Genomic DNA, 22074 nt, shown 5'->3' on the forward strand with positions numbered 1-22074 from the left:
TCAGAATTCGGAGGAATACTTAGATAAGTCAGGAAGATAATGAATTCCTATCTCACCCACACAACACTCCTGCATCGTCTTTGAGATTTGCCTTCAAAGGACAAAACCCATCTTCCTCTTTGCTGCATATAAACAACCTCCTTCAGTGGCTTAGGAAGGTTTTCTATAGTCCAATAATCTTAATGGGAACTTTAAGGTGAGAGTTTATTATTAAAAGATGTCAGGCTTTCTTTGTTGTATAGGCTGTTTGGCAGAAGATATGTAATTTCCTCAACTTAAATCGGAGACAAACCCTATTAGAGGGTGGCGAACCAAACTACCATTTGCAAACTGTCAAGTCAAACTGTGTATGAAGTCTGCATGGACAACAGCAAAACTTATGCTCAAGTTACTGCAACTGCCAGTGTGTATTTTAAGTTATATTCCTTTCAGCCATTCTCACACTTGTTCTGGATTTGACACCCTATAGCAATCCTGTCCTATCCGGTAATCATCTCTTCAAAAATGGTCTACACTGTTTTGACAGGAACGACACCCTCAGGACCTTATTTTAGCAGTGTGGAGAAATTTTATGCAAATAATGACCGTGAAAAGTGAAACATTTTGCTGGTGTTATACCACTGACATGTGTGCTTATGCATATGAACTATCTGCCTGCACAAAACTGAATCATTTTTCTTGGAAGGAAATTAAAATTGAGCTCATTTGACGTGAGTGGTGAGCAAAACTACCCCGACAGTGGTCGTATTAATAAACAGGTAACCGTGCAGAAGGACAAGTTTCTGACAGGCAATAATACATGTAGTAATTGGAATGATATGACTCATGCAGCCCACAGAGCAGTCAGACGGACCCGGTTTGATTCCTGCCTCTAACTGACAAAAGATCCTCATGAAGCAACTGAGACCGGATCAAAGTGAGGCTTGGCTTTGCATTAATCAGCAGGAAACAACAAAACAACACTTTGTGTGCCTAGAATAGGATTAATCAACAAAAAATGACAAAAATCTTCAATGGTAACCTGTGCCAAATGAATTTTTTGGCCAGAGAAAATAACTTTCTTGTGTGCATTTAAGAAAAATAGCATTAAGAATGGAGGACCATTCAGTTTCTCTTTGTCCTGGTCTTTTGCAGGTTTTCTTTCTGGCAAGCTATTGATGTTCCTTTTGGACGTTCAATAAAGACTGTGCATGCTGCTTCACAAAAAGCAGACAAACTAGAGATGAATGCAAGTAGGACAGCTGGTATGGAGGAACACTTAAGCTTCATCATCTTTGTGTATATTTTTCCATTACTAAAAATAAGTATTATGGTCATGCTAAACTAGTGTGGGATGACAATAATGTTGTTATATAACATATAATTTGAATATATTTAAAAAGAGGGCCATTTTATATTTACATTACAAAAACAGTGGGTTGAGGGCATATAGGGGAGAGCGGGGCAGGTTGTCACATAGGGATTTATGAGATTAGTGGTTTTGTATATTGGTTTCTATTAGTTATACGAATTTAACTTTTTACATATTAATATTTTTTGTAATAAGTGAACACAATAAAACCACCTTAGCATAGATTTAGGATAGACTATAGGCTGAAAGGTTGAAATATGTTCTCAGGACAACAGTATTTTCATACCAGGTTGAGTCACATTAAATGTCACATTTAGCTGTTTTTGTTCCAAAAAACTAAAACAAAAAAAAATCTTCAACCTGATTAAATCTTAAACTTTGGTTCTAAAGCACTCTGGCCACTTTCAGATGGCCAGGATGTGAGACCAGAAAACCAGGTATTTTTGAGCTATTTCATAATTTGGTAACACTTTAGTTTAGGGTCCAAATCTCACTATTCACCAGTTGCTTATTATATTACTAGCATATTGGCTGTTTATTAGTACTTATAAAGCACATATTAATGCCTTATTCTTCATGACCATATTCTACATCCCTTAATCCTACCCAATTCCTAAATTTAACCAGCATTTCTAAACTAATTAGCAGTAATTAGGAGTTTATTGAGGAAAAAGTCATAGTTAATAGTTAGGCCTAATCTTAAGTGTGACCCATAATGTTACCAGTAAATTTTACCATTGTGGTAATTACCATAATTGTACCATTGTGGTTTAAACATGCTTAAAAAAGTCAACGTGTTAAATGAAGTGTATCTTCTTCCTGTGCAATGATGGTGGAAATACTTTAAACGTTTTTTTTTTTAGATATGTGGCTATACAGATTTCAGAAATAAACAGTGACACCTTGTCCCGTTTCAAAAAACTTCTGCTAAAACACTCAAAAAGCAGAATCATATACAATAATAATATGCAAAACAATTACCAGCCTAAATCCCCTTCAGGCGTATTTCTGTCTTGTTTTGGACATAAACTCGGGAGCTTTACGCAATGAGTCATCGTCTGCGTCCTTTTTACGCATGGGCAAAAATCAATGTGTAAGGTGGAGCAAAAGAGGGACCGAAGTGAGTGGTGTGTCACTGGAGCAGATATAAGGTGATTGGACCGCGGGAAGCGAGTGTTCACTTGAATCTCAGTGCAGAGGACGCGTTCAATCTTGGCTGTGACCATGGAGAGCTCCAAACTCTGGACGACAGCGATGGCATGCGCTGTGCTGCTTTCTTGCATTCAAGGTGCTGAAATGGACTTTGACAACGAATCTGACTTAGAAACGAGAGCTTTGAGGGAGTTTTACCCAAAGGACCCGAATCTGACCAACGAAAAGCAGCTCGTAAGTATTGCGTAATTCTCTTCGCGTATAGAAAACAAATGTTTCTCCCTTCTCAAAAAGCAATTTAATGACACTTACTTTTGATTGATTAATTACTGTTCACAGCTGGGGGCTTTGCATGACGTTCTGGAGAAACTGCAGAGTAAACGCATCTCACTTTGGGAAAAGAAGTTTGGACGCGTTCCTACAGTGAGTAGCATAAAATAGATTTTTCACTATTTGATATTTAATAACACTTTATTTCCATAATAATAGAATGGATTTTGTCTAGATTCAAATCACAAATTTACTATCTACATTTATTCACAAAAACGCTGACAGTGAGTTATCTAACACTGACGATTTGCTTTCACATCAGTGCGACGTTGGAGAGCAATGCGCCATCAGAAAAGGCTCAAGAATCGGCAAAATGTGTGACTGTCCACGTGGAGCGTTTTGCAATTACTTTTTGCTGAAGTGTTTGTAAAGACAAAGATGGATTGTGAGTTGGAAATATACACATGGTATTACAGATATTTATATATTATGTGATTTCTATTTTTATGATTATGAAGCGCTATGAGAAAAACATGAATTTGAAAGATTGTTTAATTATTTGCTGCTCTTGATGTGTAACTAAACCTGAATAAATTGTGTGGACTTTTGTTTTCTAAGGCAGTCTGTCTGTTTCCTCTAGTATAATAAAGATATTTTGTTGTGGCATATAAATTAAATTGACACCTGACTTACTCCTCAATACACATGACAAAACATTATGCACTGTAAGAAAAATCAACTTACTAAAATAAGTTTTACTTAATAAAAGTTTATTTTTTTCCCTTAAGTAAAATCAAAAGTGGCAACCTGCAGTGAAAAGTTCACTGCACTTTTTACAGATGAAGAAAAATCGAGTTAAAATCAAGTAACTGAACACTCAAAATGTAATTGTACAAATTGTACAATGTTAATAGAAAAATTAAACGAATATGTTGTTGGTTAACACATCCTAAATTATGATCAAGATTAGTGCAATTGTTGGTTGCAGGAAAATACATAATAGGGTAACACTTTACAATAAGGTTCATAGTTAACATTAGTTAACTAGTTAACATTAACTAATGAACAATACTTCTACAGCATTTATTAATCTAAGTTAATATTAATTTCAACATTTACTGATACATTATTAAAATCAAAGGTTGTATTTGTTAACATTAGTTAATGCACTGTGAACTAACATGAACAAACAATGAACAGCTGCATTTTTATTAACTAACATCAACAAAGATTAATACTGTAACAAATGTTTTGCTCATTGTTAGTTCATGTTAGTAAATACATTAACTAATGTTACTAATGAACCTTACTGTAAAGTGTTACCCATAATCTTTTTGAAGCTATACATACCAAGTCTTGATTTTTGAATGTAATAAGTTGACTGAACAATAATATAATAATGACATATCAGGGAAAATGTTTTATAAAACACATCACCTCGGTTTTCCGTTCCTTTTCATTTCTTCAATTCGTCTCACACATCTCAATCTGCATGCATGATTTCAACAGCTTAAATATAACAAGGGTTTAAAATATGTGACATTTCTGAATTACAAAAAGCCTCTGACTCATAGGAGAGAATGAGGAAAAGTGCACAGTAAGTACAGGCTGTCCCATGATTAGCTCTGAGACGTCCAGCCAAGCAGAAAAACACACCCAAATTCCCTCAGATGTCAATCAAAGTTGGCATTCAAATGGGTGCTTTCACTTCTTGTTAGGTTCATTTATGTTTGTAAATATTTGAAAGAGTGCCAGCAGAAGAAGAGTGGAGAACGACGGGAAATACGTGTCTGCTGTTTCTGGCTGGCACTGAGGAACAGGTCAAGCACATCTCTGCATAAAAATAGATGTTGATGGGCCTCGTTTTATATAACAATCAAACCTCTGTGCACCTGTAAGCCATTTCATATTCAGATATCATAATGATTTTTCATTATTCATTTGACTGTGTAATTGCATTCAGGTTGCTGGAGAGGAAGCTAATTTATTATGTGATGCAAATATGAGGAAAGCAGAATGTGATGTTTAATAAAATTGTCATTTGCTTTAGGTAACAATTAGCTCTGCTCGAAAAAATGACAACTGAGGTGATGTAAACACAATAATCCTTTTATAAGCAGATTACATCCTGCAAAAAAAAGTATTTTACGAAATAAATATATTTTAAAATATAGCTGCAAGCTGTAATCATCTTAATCTTTTCAAATATAATGTGTTTTTGCTGTAATTTTTACAAGAAAGTCCATCATGAGTCTTCATTGACAGGGTTTGGATGAAACAGCAATACATTCTAGCTTCACAATAGACAAATGAAAGCAAATCCCTCCCTTTTACTGTTAAACTTATTATTATTTTACTGTCTAAGACATGTGATCAGTGCATGATGACTTATATTAAACAGTTAAGTTTAATTGCAACTCAAATTTTGTAAATCCAGAAGATATCTTAAGGTCCGTTTTTATTTGTATTTATTTCTATAATAAATAGATGTGGCCTTTTAACTTTTAAAACGTTGTATTTGTGTTTAACTGCTTAAACTTTAACCTTAATGCACCATATGTGATAATCAAACACAGACACCAAATTATAAATAGCACACATTTCATTTACATAATGCCATAAACCAGTAACAGTAATGCAAATTATGTATCTTTTCAAATACAGTATGCCTTTAAATGTCTCTTTAAGGAAATATTATGCTATATATTATATTAAAAGAGCAAAATGACATTGTTTCCTCAATTTAATTGTACATCAATATATTAGTCATGCCTGACAACTCACAAATAAGCTGTATTCAGTATATTTAGGATATATATATACACACACACACACACTAATGATGCAGCTTGGCATATGTACACACACACATACATTCTTGTACATCTATCTTTATGAGGACATTCATTGACATTCAATCAATCTCTAGCTGCTTACCCTAACCTTGCCCATCACAACTAAGTGCCTAACCCGAACCCTTACCCTAAACCTACCCTTAACCTAATTATAACCTTATCCCTAAAACCAAGTCTTGACCCTCAAACAGGCCCTTAAAGGGGTCTCAGATAGTGAGGACCGGCCAAAATGTCCTCACTTTTCTCTCTTTGTTCTCACTCCTGGTCTAAAACTCAAACTGGTCCTCACAAAGATAGTTGTACAAGTACACACACACACTATATATATATTTGGAACCACTCCATCAAGTCTGAGATCTCTACAGCTTACGGTCTCTGACGTCTAGACACTTTTAGCTAATTTATAATTAGCAAAACAGTACAAATACATCTGGTGTAATTAACACAAAACCTCTGGTGCTTGGAGCCCTAATGAAGTTTATTTTGATAAAATAGTGAGCACTAAGAATGTTTATTTTTAAAATGTCGCTACAAAACAAAACAAAAACAGAGGGATAGACAGAACATAATATGAACCCCAGGTAAACGTTACATTAAACCAAACATTTACACTTCATTGATAACTCTGCTTCAACATTCATCATGACACAGGTGGCGGTTTTTATTTGACATTCAAAAAATCTGCCCAAAGGTCCACAACAACAGCATTACCAATCTCTGTCACAGCGGTAGAAACGTTTCATAAATAAAAATCGTCCAATATATGTGAAGCGAGGGGAAAATATACAAAAATCAAGAGCGTCACAAAATCTAAGCATCAAGCTAACAATAAACATTTTTTTACTGTACTTTTATTATTTTATTGTTATTGTTTTATTAACTATATTTGTACAAATCCAATCGCTGTCAACTGCAGACTGTATATTCTCAATGTAATGCTTCAGAAATAAATAAAACAAAAGTCATTGACATTTATACTAATTAAAATAGCCGTTTTTAAACCGCCGACGTTTTTCATAGGTCAGATAGAACTACAACTGCAGAAATGAAGATCTAAACCATCTCAACTTCACAACCACAAACCATAAACAAGACTCTAAATCAACAGAGCAAGCCTTTTACAAGCCACAAAACTGACCGGCGGCACTTGTTTTTTAAGATCCTTTTACACACAACTAAATAACTCGGTCCTTCTCCATAGTGCCACGATCATACGATCATAACTGAAAACGGTCCAAATGAAAATCTTTGGGACGTCTCCACGGCTGAATCTTTATATCTTATAGCAGGATGGAGCTCTACTGGTCTTCCTGAAAGGGATAGCTGAGAGCTGGAGGGAAAACATGGCTCCTGGACTGTTCATCCAGCAGAACCAAATCGTCAACGTCTCGTCCTCGGAACCTGCGGCGGCAAACCTTCACTGTCACTTTTTGCCCTTGAAATACTTTGAGCGCTTCCTTGGAGGCCATTGCCTTGGCGGCGCACTCATCACGCCCGTAGCCCGTACCCATGTAGACGGTGCAGCAGCGCAGTTCACACACCTGCCCTTCTTTTTGGGTACGTCCCATAGGCAGGTCAGGAATGTCTTTGAGAGGTACAAACACACAGCTAAGACTGGCCTTGCATGACTCCACACAACTGCGCAAGATTTCGTAGTGTTCCAGGTTGGGACCGAAGCCACCAGCGGACACGAGCTTCCAAGCGACGGCCTTGTAGAGTCGATTATAAAAGGGCTGGTGTTCTGCGGGAGCTCCCGGTGGAGGGCCTGATTTCAGAGTGCTCCCAACACTCTTCGCATGAGCTTTAACATCTGGATCATTAGGTTTAGCCCTCTTACCCTGGTAATCAGCATCCAGTTCTGCAAAATACAGGGGGGGAAAAGCTCAGCTGTTATGCTACTGTTCAAACGTTTGTGGTCGGTAAAAAAGAAAGTAATACTTGGTAACACTTTATAATAAGTATACAGTAACAAAGGTTTGCAAACTATTTTAATTAATAGTTTATAAGCTCTAGTTAATACATTAATAGTTCTTCATTCATTGTCACTGTATTTAACATAGTGTTATTGTTTAATTAGCTCATAAAGAGTTAGATAATGCTTTGTCAACAACTCATTACCCATTTAGATTAGGTCACAGAAAATCGGAAAATGTCATTAATTAAGTGCTTTGAACTAACCTTTATTGGATTCATATTCAGCGTTCCTTCAAATGTTTACAAATACATTAAGCCTATCCCCAAAGCTAAACATAACTACTTAAAAAAAGTAAATAACAATGTTGTCAATATGAAATGCATACAAATACTCATTAGATCATGTTGTTAAAATACATCAGAAAGGATAATGTAATGAAACTACAGTTTATCAACTATTAATTAACTATAAACTAACAGTTTGCAAATTATGATAAATACGTCATTACTGTATACAGTACGTATTATATTACCTAACAATGTTAATCAGAAAGGACACATGGAACTGATCAAAAGTGCCAACAAAGACATTTATAATCTTACAAAATATCTTTTTAACTTTCTATTCATCAAAAAAATCCAGATAAAAATCAGCACAACGGTTTTCAACACTGATATAATAAGAAATGTTTCTTGAGCATCAAATCAGCGTATTAGAATGATTTCTGAAGGATCATGTGACACTGAAGACTGGAGTAATGAGCAATGAAAATACAGTTTTGCCATCATAGGAATAAATTACATTTTAAAATACATTACAATAGAAAACTGTTATTTTAAATAGTAATAATATTTCACAATACTACTGTTTTTACTGTATATGAAGTCTTGGTGAGCATAAGAGACTTTGAACGGTAGTGTACATTAGTTTTTATTTGTCCCCGTAGGGAAAGTGGCTTTTCAGCAATGTTCACATGCATCATAAATTGGCATACAAAAAATGTTTTAATAAAAAAAAAAAAAACACTAAAAAGGCTAGAGGATGCCTCTTATCACTCACAATATTGTTTGACTTGTTTAACAATCCCTTTTTATAAATACCATCTATACTATGCGATGTATTCCCTAACAAATTACTTGCCATTATTACAACTTTCCTTACTGACTTCTTCTGTACTTCGGTAGCATAACCATACCAACAAACAACACAGAATTTCATGACACTTTTCATAAAAGCACCATAAAACATTCAGTTGTGGACATTAAAGGAAGGCAATTTCTTTAAGAATACTCTGTCGTGTCGTCATACTAATGTAACTCGTCAGCACGTCCCATTTAAGCTCATGGTCTAGCACTATGCCAAGGTATTTATAATTTGGGTCACACTATATTAGGTGTCCTTAACTACTATCCTTACATTAAAAAAATGGATACAATGTATTTATTGTGCTTGCTAAACAGCTTTTGCTGCTGTTGAGGTGGGATACAGGACAGGTCTGGTGGTACGGGCAGGATTAAGGCTGGGTTAAGTGTAAGAGAAGGGTCAACAGTGTAAGCCAGGGTTCACCAATCTCGGTCCTGGAGGGCCGCTGTCCTGCAGAGTTTAGCTCCAACCAGCTCCAACACACCTGTTTGAAAGTTTCTAGTATGCCTAGTGAGACCTTGATTAGCTGGTTCAGGTGTGTTTAATTGGGGTTGGAGCTAAACTCTGCAGGACAGCGGCCCTCCAGGACCGAGATTGGTGAACCCTGGTGTAAGCATACATGTAGATGTAATTACAGAAATTAATTACAGCTATAAATACATGCAGGTATTTTTTTATTTAAATATGAATATAAAATGTAAAAAAAAAACATGCATGTACACAAGAGCATCGTATCAAATGATTAATTTAAATGTTAGTACAGTACAGTAGTTAAAGACTCCTAATATAAAGTGGGGCCATAATTTGTAACTGATAGTATTGGCTCCCCATTAAGTAATGTATTATTTCAATGACACACATTAAAGATAGTCCATTTACCTGAAACTGCAGGCCTTTTAGTTTCCCCCATGATTTCATCTCTAGTCTTTCGCTCAGGAGCCTCAATCACAGTGATTCCTTCGGCCATCTCATTTATTCTGTCCATTACAGGCTGTGGATATCTGCATTAAAGTCAATGACATAAGAGTGTTCTCAATAAAAAAGGAAAAGTTAAAAAAATAATAATAATCAGGTTTAAAACACATCTGACAATATTAGAAATGTATTAGAAGTGTGACGTGACTTTCATTTGGTAGCCGTTTTTAAAATATTAATATTACTAATAACAAAAATGTTCCAATGATAATTTATTTTAGATGATATTATGCCAGACTATGTTTTCCTTTCAAGAATTTCATTCTTTTAACCTTCATTATAATATCAGAACAGTTCTATCACATTCGCATTTTCTACTTTATGTCTCCCCAAAAAACATGAAAATTAATTTTAATATAGAAAATGTAAAATATGCTTAGCACAGAAGAGATTTATTTAAAGCCATTTTATGTATGTATTGTACACTACCGTTCAAAGTCTAGGGTCGAAAAACAAGGCTATTATGAAAAATATTATGAAATACTACAATTTAAAATAATATAGTTAAAATGTATTCTATATATTCTAAAATGTAATGTATTCCTGTGATGGCAAAGTTGAATTGTAGCCATTTCAATGCAGTAGCTATTACTTCTTTCTTATTATCATCAATGTTGAAAACGGTTGTGCTGCTTAATATTTTTGTGAAAAAGCTTGAAAAAATGTTTTTCAGGATTCTTTAATGAATATAAATTTCAAGACAATTCATTTGATCTCTCATAACATTATAAAGGTCTTTACACTGTAAATTTTGACCATTTTAATGCATCTTTGCTAAATAAAAGTATTAATTTAAATAAATGAATAAATAAACCCAAACTTTCAGGTAGCATATTTCAGTGTAAATTAATAGATCTGGCAAAATGAGATAAATGTCACTGACCCGTTTAGAACTGATGTTATACGAAAGGCATTTTACGTTCATGAAAACAACAACAGCTGAACAAAGTCCATGATAAAATGACAATTACCGACAGCCCAAAAACACGTGGTTGGCCCAAACCATAGACAGAGACAGTAGTCTGTCTAAAGTAGGACTTGGGGTCCCAGGTTGGATTGTAGGAAAAGCCTCCATATTGCGCAGGACAAACTCTCTCCTTGCATTCCATTGTTTATTTGTCTCACAATATCCTCTTAAAGATTCCACCCAGTTCACCAGGTGTGGATTCTGACTGAGGAACTCAGAGACGATATCTGCTCCTGTCCCCGCCGCCATCACTGAAAACATGTAAAACAATCAAAAGTTACTTTGAGAAGTTAAAAAGCAAGTGTCCCACACAGCAGGTTTAAAGGCCCCTGATGAGGGCTGGAATTCTAGGCATGTTTCCCAGAGACAGACAAACAAACAAACAAACAAACAAACAAACAAATAGTTAATCAGTGGTTGGCAAGGTACTAAATCTGCAGACAGACAGAACAGCTCATACATAAACATCAGTATACATAGGCTATTCATTTTAGGTAAGAGTGCTCAGTGTTAAGTTCACAGTAGTTTAAGGCTTGTTTTCATACAAGATCGCACAGATTATTTTTTAGCAGGTTATCACGATACAGTTACTAAAGCATTTTAATAATGCATTTAAATGACCACTTTGCTCATCCTGTATGGATTTAATGACTCCAATCTCAACTTCAATTTTATTTCATAAGAGTCCAAGCAGTCGCAAGGGCCAATCAGTATGTAAAATAATGAAACGGCAAAACACACAATAAAAATGCAACAGATCGTTAAGAGAACATAAACAAGGTTTACCTCTAACTATATTATCCGCAGACAAGTCTTCATCAGCTGTATGTAGTAAATGTATTATGTTAAATGTGATTGTAGTGCAGCTGTCTGAGCACTTCCCCTGTCGCGCTCGAGATTTGCGTCATCAACGTGCGACGGGGTTTTGGCGGTGCACTGCAAAATAATGATGAGAACGTATTGCCTGTATTTTTATTATCGTGTGTTTTATTTGAATACGCTATTTGACTAGCAGCGTCGGTAAAATGATCCATGAGTTGCTTCTGGCTCTCAGTGGATATCCTGGGACCATATTCACATGGAATAAACGGAATGGATTGCAGGTATTTTATACAGTATTCTGTCAGTGATGCATTTAATAATATATCTCTATTACAGAATGAATAATTTGCATCATGGCTGTACTGAAACAGGAAAATATTTTTTAACTAACATATCAGTAGTTTTTGTTTCACATTTATAAATACATTTATAAAAAAATATCCCTTAATGTTGCAATGCATTTACATTGAATACCACGGTAAGATAATCCATAAAAAGGTATTACAATGGTGCATGCATGCCCCAGACATGGTAATATCATGGTATTCTGAAGTACTTCAAAAATACCATGTCAAAAAAGCAGTACTTTGTTGGTAACGCTATGCCAGTATAAAATAAGTTGCATCAAGTGTTGTTAATTACAGGTGTCCCAGGACCTTCCATTCCTCCACCCCAGTGAAACCAGTGTCCTCAATCGGCTCTGTAAAATGGGCACTGACTATGTGCGCTTCACAGAATTCATAGAGCAACACACGGGTCACGTCCACCAACAGGTAATCAGATCATATTCTTCATGCATTCATTGATTGTGTGTCAAGGACATGATCAGATCGAGGCAGAAGTGTGATTTCTTCTCCATGTCTCACAGGAGCACTACTCCAGCCAGCCGAGTCAGTCTGGGCTTCATGGCATTTATCTGCGTGCGTTCTGCACTGGGCTGAACTCTATGCTGCAGCCCTATCGACAGGCTTTACTGGACCTTGAAAAAGAGGTTGTACATTTGGAGTTTACATTTGAAGTCCTTATAGTGCTTTTAGGTCCATATTTGCAGATAATATTAAACTATTTCAATTTTTTTCTTACAGTTTCTTGGTGATCCACACCTTTCTATTTCTCATGTAAACTACATGCTGGAACAGGTAAAGAGAAAACTTGACTTTTTACATCTGATCCACTGAAATATGTGGAATTATCTTACACTACCGTTCAAAAGTTTGGGGTCAGTAAGATTTTTTTTTTCTATAGTTGTATTTAAGGAAATTAATAATTTTATTCAGCAATTATGATGCATTGAATGACTGTAAAGACAAAAAATCTGTTTCAGATAAATGCTGTTATTTATAATAAAAAATTCTGGAAAAAATGTATCACAGTTTCCACAAAAATATTAAGCAGAACTGTTTTCATCATCAATAAGTAATGGCTGCTGAAAATTAAGCTTTGCCAACAAAGTGATAACATTTCACTAGATTTTTTTTGTATTTTTGATTTAATAAAAGTAGCTTTTGTGAGCATAAAAGATTTTTATAAATCTACCTGACCCCAAACTTTTGAACGGTAGTGCATACAGTGGTTTAACTCATTACATAAATCCAACTAAGTCCCATATTTTTAATACGGACATTGAGTATATGTCTAACTTGTGGTTTATTCTTTTGTTCAGTTTCAGCTTCTCTTCCCATCTGTGATGGTTGTTGTGGAGACCATCAAGTCTCAGAAGGTTGGTAACAGGATGAGTGCCACCTGTTTGCGGTAAATGATTAGAAGAGTGTATGGTTGGAAATAATAACCTTCTGAAACTTTCCTCTTGTTTCAACAGATTCATGGCTGCCAGATCCTAGAGTCTGTGTACAAGCACAGCTGTGGAGGACTGCCTCCTGTCAGGACGGCCTTGGAGAAGTGAGCTCTCAAAAACCCTACAAAAAACCCCTAATGCTTGAACGTAAGACGCATAATTCTATTTTTACTGCTCTAATGGTAGTGTCTGTTTCGCAGGATTCTTGCAGTGTGCCATGGCGTGATGTATAAGCAGCTGGCTGCGTGGATGCTGCACGGGTTGCTGCTGGATCAGAGTGAGGAGTTCTTTGTCAAGCAGGGTCCCAGTGCTGGCGGAGCCACAGCTGCACAGGAGGAAGAGGAGGAGGACCTGGGTATCGGAGGGCTGAGTGGAAAACAGCTCCGTGAGCTGCAGGATTTGGTGAGCGACTAAGGATGCATTTGCTTTACATGGTTCAAGTGACCCAATTCCGATTTTTTACAGATTGGATATGACCCATGAATATGTAAGCTGGAAAAAAGCACATGGATATTCTCAGATCGTTTTCAGGAAATAAATCTGATGTGAATCAGAACATGCATTTGCGTCTGCCATGTAAGCGGACAGATTCCCCTGTCAATGCGAGTCATACATGATGCCACAGTGGTGAATGACTTCAACAGGTGGACACCGACCTCGATCACATGACTTTGTTTAATGACGCAATGAAGGACGAAAGCTCAACCCCTGTTTTGCTGACCTTTTTTCTCCAAGTTTACAGTGTAAATGCAAATATTGAATATGGGTCACTTTTAAAAGAAGATGTAAGCTGGTCTTAAAAAAAATCGGATATTGGGCATCAAGACCTGCAGTGTAAATGCGGCCTAAATACCTGAACAGCACTTCCTGAGACTGTGTGATTCAGGCTAGGTCATGTGTCTGAATTCTCAGGCTCTAAACGTAAACTTTCATATAAATGAACGCATGGAAGGATGAGGATTTTTTTCTACTGGCCCAATAGTTAAGGTTTTTTTTTTTTTTTACTTGTCCTGGGAATATTTTCAATGGCTGCACCACAAACAATGATCAAATGTTTCTTAGCAATTCCTTGTTTGTTTGTTTTTCCGTTTTTCTTTTAAGAATATTTGTATTTATTATTTTATCAATTTTATTCAATTTAATATATTTAATATTGTCATATAAAAGTTTCCTTTACACAAATATTTTTTCCTCCAAACATCCCCTAGCAAAACATCTACTATAATGATACATTTTTATCTTAGCAATGTATTTTTATATATACCTGTATGTAAAAAATATTTCTATTTAATATTTTATATCATCATCATCGTCTTTATTTATTTGAGCATCTGAGTTCCAAAAAGTTCTACATAGTAACAAGGTTCAGCACAGTAGGCAAAACTAAAGAAGGATACATGCGCAAATGAATAAGTAAGTAAATAAATAAATAAAAAACGTGGATATGATGCTCAAAAGGAGTAGGCAGAAGCTTAAGCTTATTGACGCCTACCCCCTTTTATACATTTAAGCAGTAGATACATTTACTATAATCAAGAAGACAATTGACACATATTTATGTTGTCCTATTCCAGTAACTATACAATCAACAATATTAACTCACAACCATTCTGCTGATTCCAAGACAAGGAAAGAAGACTCCTCAATAAGTACAAAACCCCATCATTGCCAGTAACAACTAGTCACCAATCTTTTAATTTGATCTTTTGTTCCTTGTTGTTAATAATTCAATGCATTTAATGGCCACAATTGTTTATAATTATAAATAGTTTAATTATATTATCTTTATTATCTTATATTATCTTTTTAGTTTGCCAGTCACAAAAATACAACATAAATAGATTGCTCCGCAGCTAATTCCATTTCCACACTTAAAGACATTCTTCCATCCTGTACTTAGACAGTATGACTTGTTTATACTTTGATTTGAATTGATAAATGGATGGGCACTGCTTGAGTTGGGCTCTCAGGTTATTCCAGAGCCTGACACCACACACAGACACACACATACTTTTCCTCGTAGTTCTGAAAGCCGGGAAAGTTGGCCATAACCTCTCAAATTGTAACAGCTATCTCTTTTTATAAATAATTTTTTAATATTTGCTGGTAGTAGGACCCAATTTGATTTATACACTAATTGTGCAGTATAAAAATCAATTAAGTCCATAAATTTAAGCATGTTACTTTGTAAAAAGAGTATATTTGTATGTTCGAGGTATCCTACCTTATGAATAGCTCTGATTGCTCGTTTTTGGAGTACTACAAGGGGATGTAGGGAACTTTTATAATTATTACCCCAGACCTCAATTCCATAGGTTAAGTATGACAAAATAAGACAGGAATACAATATATACAGCGCCTTGTAATTTAAAACGTACTTAGCTTTGTTTATAATTGCAATATTTTTTGATATCTTCCTTTGTATGTGTCCAATGTGTGATTTCCAGCTCAGTTTATTGTCTATCGTGATTCCCAAGAATTTGATTTCTGTTACTTTTTCTATTTTAATACCATTTATACTTATCAGTAGTTCAGGATTTTCCTTATAATTGCCAAACATGATCATTTTTGTTTTGTTTAGATTGAGTGATAATTTGTTTAAATCCAACCATGTTTTAAATTTAGCTAATTCCCGATTTACATCTTTTATAAGTCTATTATAGTTATCATTAGAATAAAATATGTTGGTATCGTCAGCAAATAACACAATTTTTAATAAATCTGATACTTTAAATACATCATTGATATATAAATTGAATAGCAAGGGTGCCAGTATAGACCCTTGAGGCACCCCACAAACAATGCTCATACATTTCGATTCAGTGTCCCCCATTTTAACAAATTGTTGTCTCTCCTCTAAATAGCTTTTAATCCAGTTCCCAGCAACTCCCCGAATACCATATTTTTGTAATTTTTGTACAAGGATAGAGTGATTGATGGTATCGAATGCTTTCCTTAGGTCTATAAAGATTCCAACAGCATGTTTTTTGCTGTCTACAGCACTGGTGATTTCTTCCACAGCATCAGTAATAGCCATAGTGGTCGATCTTTTGGGTCTAAATCCGTATTGCCCTTCGTTAATTAACTCATGCTTCACAATAAATGTATCCAGTCTGCTGTAGAACGTTTTCTCCAATATTTCTGAGAACTGTGGCAGCAGAGAGACAGGCCTATAATTTGTAAATATATGTTTACTTCCATTTTTAAATAGTGGTAACACTTTGGCTATTTTCATTTTGTCTGGAAAAGTTCCAGTTTGGAATGAAGCATTACATATGTGTGTTAAGGGTTTCACAATACTGTCAATTATTCTTTTTATTAATCTCATATTTATGTCCAAATAATCCATAGATGATTTATTTTTACATTTATTCACAATAGTTTTGATTTCAGTCTCACTCACGTCAGAGAGGAAGATGGTTTGAGGGTTCCTTTCTATAGCTGAATCCACCATTGTGTTATTACTGCTTGCTGGGATTTTGGCCGCTAATTCAGGACCAACATTTATAAAGAAATCATTGAACTTATTAACAATGTTTTTCATATTATAGTTTTCAGTGTCATTATCTATAAAATAATCAGGATATGACTTGATTGTATGATTGTCTCTTAAATTAATTAAATTAACATGATCAATTTTCATTTAAAATTTTGGTTACACTTTACAATAAGGTTCCATCTGTTAACATTAGTTAACTAACAACATTTGCTACTACATAATTAAAATCAAAAGCTGTATCTGTTCATATTTTTATTTATTTAAATTCATCAAGAGAAGGGGTAAGCAACATCAAAAGGACACATGAAACCAAAATGCGATGTTTAAATATTTATTAGGAAAACAAAATTAACAAGTATAATGGAGAAACAAGAAACCAAAAATAATTCGAAATAGTTTAACAACAAAGAACAAACCAATAACAGTACTTGAAAGTTCCAACTTAACAGAGGCAACCAATGAAAAAGGAATGCAAATAAAATATTTCCTCTTCCCTACCATGCTCCGCTTCAGCGTCCTTTTATACTCAATCAAGAAGCGCAGACAATGAGACGCAGATGCGCAAGGCCGGACCTAAACAAACACATACAGAGTAACACTAACAAATGTATTACTCATTGTTAATGTTAGTGAATGCATTAACCAACGTTAACCAATGGAACCTTATTGTAAAATATTACCAAATTTGTTTTTACATATTCTTTTTTCATTAAAAAAAGTAAATTATTCAATCAATATAAATAACACTAAAACAGCATTAATTAACATTATAAGCTTTTTCTGGATTTTTGCAAAGCATTGTAAAATGTATCCACTTCACACTTAGAAAATAGATGCTCCCTGGCAAAACATCTACTATAATGTGATGAAATATTAGCTATTTTTATGTTGTTGTTTTTTTAAAAACATAATCAAAATAAACAGCTGCCTTTAAACAGCCATCAATAGAAAAAGATTGGCAGCGGAATGGTGTAGTTACTAACCAGCCAAACTCTGTCGGCTTGTGCATGAATAGAAATTTAGCATTTTTTTTACTGGCTGTGATTTATTATAACAATTTATACATTTTCTGTTCATTTCTGTCCCGCTGTAGAGACTGATCGAGGAAGAGAACATGCTCGCACCTTCTCTGCAGCAGTTCTCCTTGCGTGTGGAGATGCTTCCCTCATACATCCCTGTTCGAGTAGCTGAAAAAATCCTCTTTGTTGGAGAGTCAGTGCAAATGTTTGAAAACCACAACCAAAGTCCATCCCGAGCCGGTGAGTGAATGAGCGTTTTGCGTCCGTTGTTCAGGTGTGTTCGTGGTGGTTTTGTTTCGTGACGCTGCCCTCATGTGGTTGCTCAGGGTCTATTCTGAAGCATCAGGAGGACATGTTTGCAGCAGAGCTCCACAGACTCAAACAGCAGCCTCTCTTTAGTCTGGTGGACTTTGAGAATCTTGTGGATGGCATTCGGAGCACAGTGGCTGAGGTTGGTCCAGTAACTAAATTGGGTTTTAAAGCTGAATCCCAAAATGTGAAACATGTCTATAACATCTCTGGGTCATATTTCGCAAGATGAATGAAGCCCATTTTAAGCCATTTTGACATTATTTTCATATATTCATCATATATTTTCATCCCTGTCTACAATGTGAAAAAAAATGAGGTAACACTACCATAAGGTCCCATTAGTTAACAAATGGATTAATGAATTAACTAACAATGAGCAATACAATTGTTACAGTATTTCTTAATCTTTGTTAATGTTAGTTAATATTATTTAGAATGGATCTGAGCTAACATGAAACTTAATTCAAATCAAAATCAAAACTTTCGATTTTAACAATGTATTATTAAATGTTGAAATTAACATTAAAAATATTAATAAATGCTTTAAGGAGTATTTTTATTGTTCCTATTAACTAATAGTTAACTAATGTTAACAAATGGAACCTAAGTAATTATAAAGTGTTACCAAAATGGTTTGAAATTTCAATTTTGAAAATATAGTGTTTTGTATTAGTAAAGAGAATCTAAAAGATGATTAGATCAATAGCAGAGCTCCTCCAGTCATGGAAAACGTGGACATATCAGGAAATTTTAACATTGTGATTTCACGCCTGGAAAATTCACGGAAACTTGTACACTTGTACAATGCAACAAAGTTACATTTTGAAACGTCAAACTGAAAACTTTTTTTCAAGGTGAAAAATGCACCCGCACTAATAGCTCTACAAAATATCAGTTGGTGTCCAGATGAAATTGTGTTTGTCTTTTCTTGTAGCACTTGTGGACTTTGATGGTAGAAGAATCTGATCTTTTGGGGCAGCTTAAGGTAAACAGAGCGATTTGTTGATGGTATGCTTTTGCTGCCGCACTTTTGCTTTCACAATGAATGAGTTGTTGCTGTTTTAGATCATAAAGGACTTTTACTTGTTGGGGCGAGGTGAACTGTACCAAGTCTTCATTGACCTTGCTCAACATATGCTGAAAACCCCACCATCTGCTGTTACTGAACACGGTATTGATTCATTTTTCTTATAACGCATGAAATCACCCTCTTCAAAATCTTCCATCCTCTTCATTATTCCTCTGATTTTGCTATTTTTGTTTCAGATGTCAATGTGGCATTTCAGCAAGCAGCTCATAAAGTGCTGCTAGACGATGACAATCTTTTGCCCCTCCTGCATCTCACCATAGACTACCAAGGGAAAGAAAGCAAAGGTATTGCCTAACGACTAGCATTTTTAGCCCTAACCAACCCTGTGTCCGCATATTAAATACTTTACATAATTGTATAATTATGCTCGCAGAGGCTTCTGGGAATCGAGAGGGCACCACTCCTCCACAGGAGAGTTCTCCTCGTGAGGCTCCGCCCACTGGCTGGGCTGCGCTGGGATTGGCTTACAAGGTTCAATGGCCCCTGCATATTCTTTTCACTCCTGCTGTGTTGGAGAAGTAAGCCGTTGTTTTATATTGGCCATGTAATATTATTATTCCATTAAGCAACTGTATGAACACCACGGCGGTTAACCCATGCTTCATTTCAGGTATAACGTAGTGTTTCGTTACCTGCTGAGTGTGCGTCGTGTCCAGTCCGAGCTGCAGCACTGCTGGGCCCTGCAGATGCAGCGCAAACATCTTAAATCAAACCAGACGGACGCAGTTAAATGGAGACTCCGCAACCATATGGCCTTCCTAGTGGACAACCTTCAGTATTACCTTCAGGTTACAGCTTCATCTCTTTGGCTATTTTGCTGATGATGTGACAAAACGTGCGCTACTGTTTAAAGGTCAATAGTACATTTTTTTATGTTTTTGAAATAAGTCTGTTCACTGAAGCTGCATTTAATTTATATACAAAAATATTATTATATTATTTTATTCCTGTGATGGAAAAGCAGAATTTTCAGCATCATTACTCCAGTCTTCAGTGTCACATGGTCCTTCAGAAATCATTCTAATATGATGATTTACTGCTCAAGAAACATTTCTTATTATTATCAATGATGAAAACAGGTGCCCTGCTTATAAAAGATGAAATCGATTTATTTGAAATCGAAATCGTTTGTAACATTATGAAGGTCTTTTACTGTCAGTTTGATCCATTTGATGTTTCTTTGCTGAAGTATTAGTGTTTTTACTGATTCCCCCAAGTGTACATGCATACTAATAGGTCAGTACCACTATTGGGACCTATTAAGATGTCAACATTGCATCTTTATAATAAATACCCCCTATTAACATGATGAATGATAAAATAATGAAAACAATTAAAAAATATATTTGGTTTATCCATTTAAAAACTTCCATGGCCCGGTTTCACAGACAGGGTTTAGATTAAACCAGGATTAGGGCTTCATTCAATTAGGAAATTTAAGTACATTTTATAAATGTGACTTAGAAAAAAATAAAACATTACTGGTGTGCATCTTGAGACAAAAAAACAATGGGACTTTTTACATGCACACAGATTCACCAGAGACAGTGTACCATTTGGACACTAAATAATATTTTTAACATACTGATCTTGCATACTGTTTGTTGTTTAGTATGCAAACTGAGACCAAGCTGAAGAACAATGAATATATTTTAATATTATTATTTTGCATTGTTCTTCAGGTGGACGTTCTGGAGTCTCAGTTTTCGCAGCTCTTACAACAGATCAACTCCACACGAGACTTCGAGAGCATTCGATTGGCCCATGACCATTTCCTCAGCAATCTTCTTGCACAGTCTTTCATATTGCTCAAGCCTGTGAGTGTCCAGAACAAATCTCTTGTGTATCCCAGATTCTGTGTTCTGCTTTTGGTTAAACGTTCACTTTATTTCTCTCCCAGGTGTTTCACTGTTTGAATGAAATTCTGGACCTGTGTCACAACTTTTGTTCCCTGGTCAGTCAGAATCTTGGGCCTCTGGATGAAAGAGGAACAGCCCAGCTGGATATTCTTGTAAAGGTAGCTTTGCTTGTGTGAATTGATTTTGAAAGTCAATTTCTGCCACATAAGAAGAAAAAAAAATCATGCTTTGGTAAATCATAAATCTAAATTAAGATAAAAAGCTGAATTTGAAATTGACAGTCAGAATTATGACCAGTTGAAATTGAGTTTAAGTCAATTATGAGTTGAAACGGAGATAAGTGAAATAGTCAGAATTAAATACAATTTAAAAAAATAATTGATTTACTAAAGTTTTTTTTCTTCTTATGTGGCAGAAATGGGCTTTTATAAATTCTTCCATCTGTAATAATTTCAAAATCTTCCAAATCAAGACTTTGTCATGAAATTATGATTTACCAACATGTTTTTAATGTGGCAGAAGTGGGCTTTGATAGATATTGCTGTACGTTTACTTCCCAGGGATTTAGTCGTCAGTCGTTCCTGCTCTTCAAGATTCTTTCCAGCGTTCGGAACCACCAGATAAACTCTGACTTGGCACAGCTGCTGTTACGACTAGACTACAACAAATACTACACGCAGGCAGGAGGCACGCTGGGAAGGTAGTCATGAGTGATGATGCAGTGCTTTAGTCAGCTGATTCATGCAAAAATGTAACGTGTTGTTCATTGTCCTGCAGTTTTGGCCTATAAAGTGGAGCTTGAAGATCTCAGAGGCAAACCTCACACAATGGTGCATTTCATCTTAAAACAAGCCCAATACAATACTTGTTGATTTGTGCATTAAATTAATATATTATAGGGCTCACGTCACTGCTTGTGTCCTGCTTTTACCGTCCTCTCAACTACCCTATGCCATTTTACAAAAAGTAAATATTCGTTGACATGAACACTTCAAATCTGCAAATACCATGTGCTTTGTAATCTCTGTTATGAAATAAAACCGACAAGTG

General features: G+C 35.4%; 3 protein-coding genes across 3 annotated transcripts; 2 read left to right on the plus strand and 1 right to left on the minus strand.

Moving 5' to 3' along the window:
• The first annotated feature begins 2470 nt into the window (after window positions 1-2470).
• Window positions 2471-3390, plus strand: cart3 (cocaine- and amphetamine-regulated transcript 3). Its single transcript, XM_084107482.1, has 3 exons — window positions 2471-2737; window positions 2843-2926; window positions 3096-3390. Exons 1-3 carry the CDS (start codon window positions 2576-2578, stop codon window positions 3201-3203), a joined length of 354 nt encoding a protein of 117 aa, XP_083963608.1. The 5' UTR covers window positions 2471-2575; the 3' UTR covers window positions 3204-3390.
• Window positions 3391-6087: 2697 nt separating this feature from the next.
• Window positions 6088-11544, minus strand: cdkn2aip (CDKN2A interacting protein). The gene is made up of 4 exons (XM_084107403.1): window positions 11415-11544; window positions 10633-10879; window positions 9566-9687; window positions 6088-7486 (listed from the first exon to the last, which is right to left on the minus strand). The coding sequence occupies exons 2-4, from the start codon at window positions 10875-10877 to the stop codon at window positions 6927-6929; spliced, it is 927 nt and encodes a 308-aa protein (XP_083963529.1). The 5' UTR covers window positions 10878-10879; window positions 11415-11544; the 3' UTR covers window positions 6088-6926.
• On the plus strand, window positions 11528-22074 carry tubgcp4 (tubulin gamma complex component 4). Its single transcript, XM_084107402.1, has 18 exons — window positions 11528-11731; window positions 12095-12223; window positions 12319-12441; window positions 12536-12589; window positions 13114-13170; window positions 13270-13349; window positions 13446-13647; window positions 17838-18003; window positions 18090-18214; window positions 19010-19060; window positions 19141-19246; window positions 19342-19449; window positions 19539-19683; window positions 19776-19953; window positions 20848-20982; window positions 21066-21182; window positions 21585-21724; window positions 21802-22074. The coding sequence occupies exons 1-18, from the start codon at window positions 11654-11656 to the stop codon at window positions 21812-21814; spliced, it is 2007 nt and encodes a 668-aa protein (XP_083963528.1). The 5' UTR covers window positions 11528-11653; the 3' UTR covers window positions 21815-22074.

Source organism: Abramis brama (genome assembly GCF_963993115.1).
Source record: "Abramis brama genome assembly, chromosome: 3".
NCBI classification, from domain to species: domain Eukaryota; kingdom Metazoa; phylum Chordata; class Actinopteri; order Cypriniformes; family Leuciscidae; genus Abramis; species Abramis brama.

Excerpts from the sequence above, each read along its gene's own strand:
- cdkn2aip (XM_084107403.1), bottom strand. The coding sequence starts at position 10,877 with ATGGCGGCGGGGACAGGAGCAGATATCGTCTCTGAGTTCCTCAGTCAG. Across the intron at positions 9,688-10,632 it reads CACGTGTTTTTGGGCTGTCG|ATATCCACAGCCTGTAATGG; the intron begins GTAATTGTCATT and ends ACTTTAATGCAG. Across the intron at positions 7,487-9,565 it reads TAAAAGGCCTGCAGTTTCAG|AACTGGATGCTGATTACCAG; the intron begins GTAAATGGACTA and ends TGTATTTTGCAG.
- tubgcp4 (XM_084107402.1), top strand. The coding sequence starts at position 11,654 with ATGATCCATGAGTTGCTTCTGGCTCTCAGTGGATATCCTGGGACCATA. Across the intron at positions 18,215-19,009 it reads TTCGGAGCACAGTGGCTGAG|CACTTGTGGACTTTGATGGT; the intron begins GTTGGTCCAGTA and ends CTTTTCTTGTAG. Across the intron at positions 19,954-20,847 it reads ACCTTCAGTATTACCTTCAG|GTGGACGTTCTGGAGTCTCA; the intron begins GTTACAGCTTCA and ends ATTGTTCTTCAG.
- cart3 (XM_084107482.1), top strand. The coding sequence starts at position 2,576 with ATGGAGAGCTCCAAACTCTGGACGACAGCGATGGCATGCGCTGTGCTG. Across the intron at positions 2,738-2,842 it reads TGACCAACGAAAAGCAGCTC|CTGGGGGCTTTGCATGACGT; the intron begins GTAAGTATTGCG and ends TACTGTTCACAG. Across the intron at positions 2,927-3,095 it reads AGTTTGGACGCGTTCCTACA|TGCGACGTTGGAGAGCAATG; the intron begins GTGAGTAGCATA and ends CTTTCACATCAG.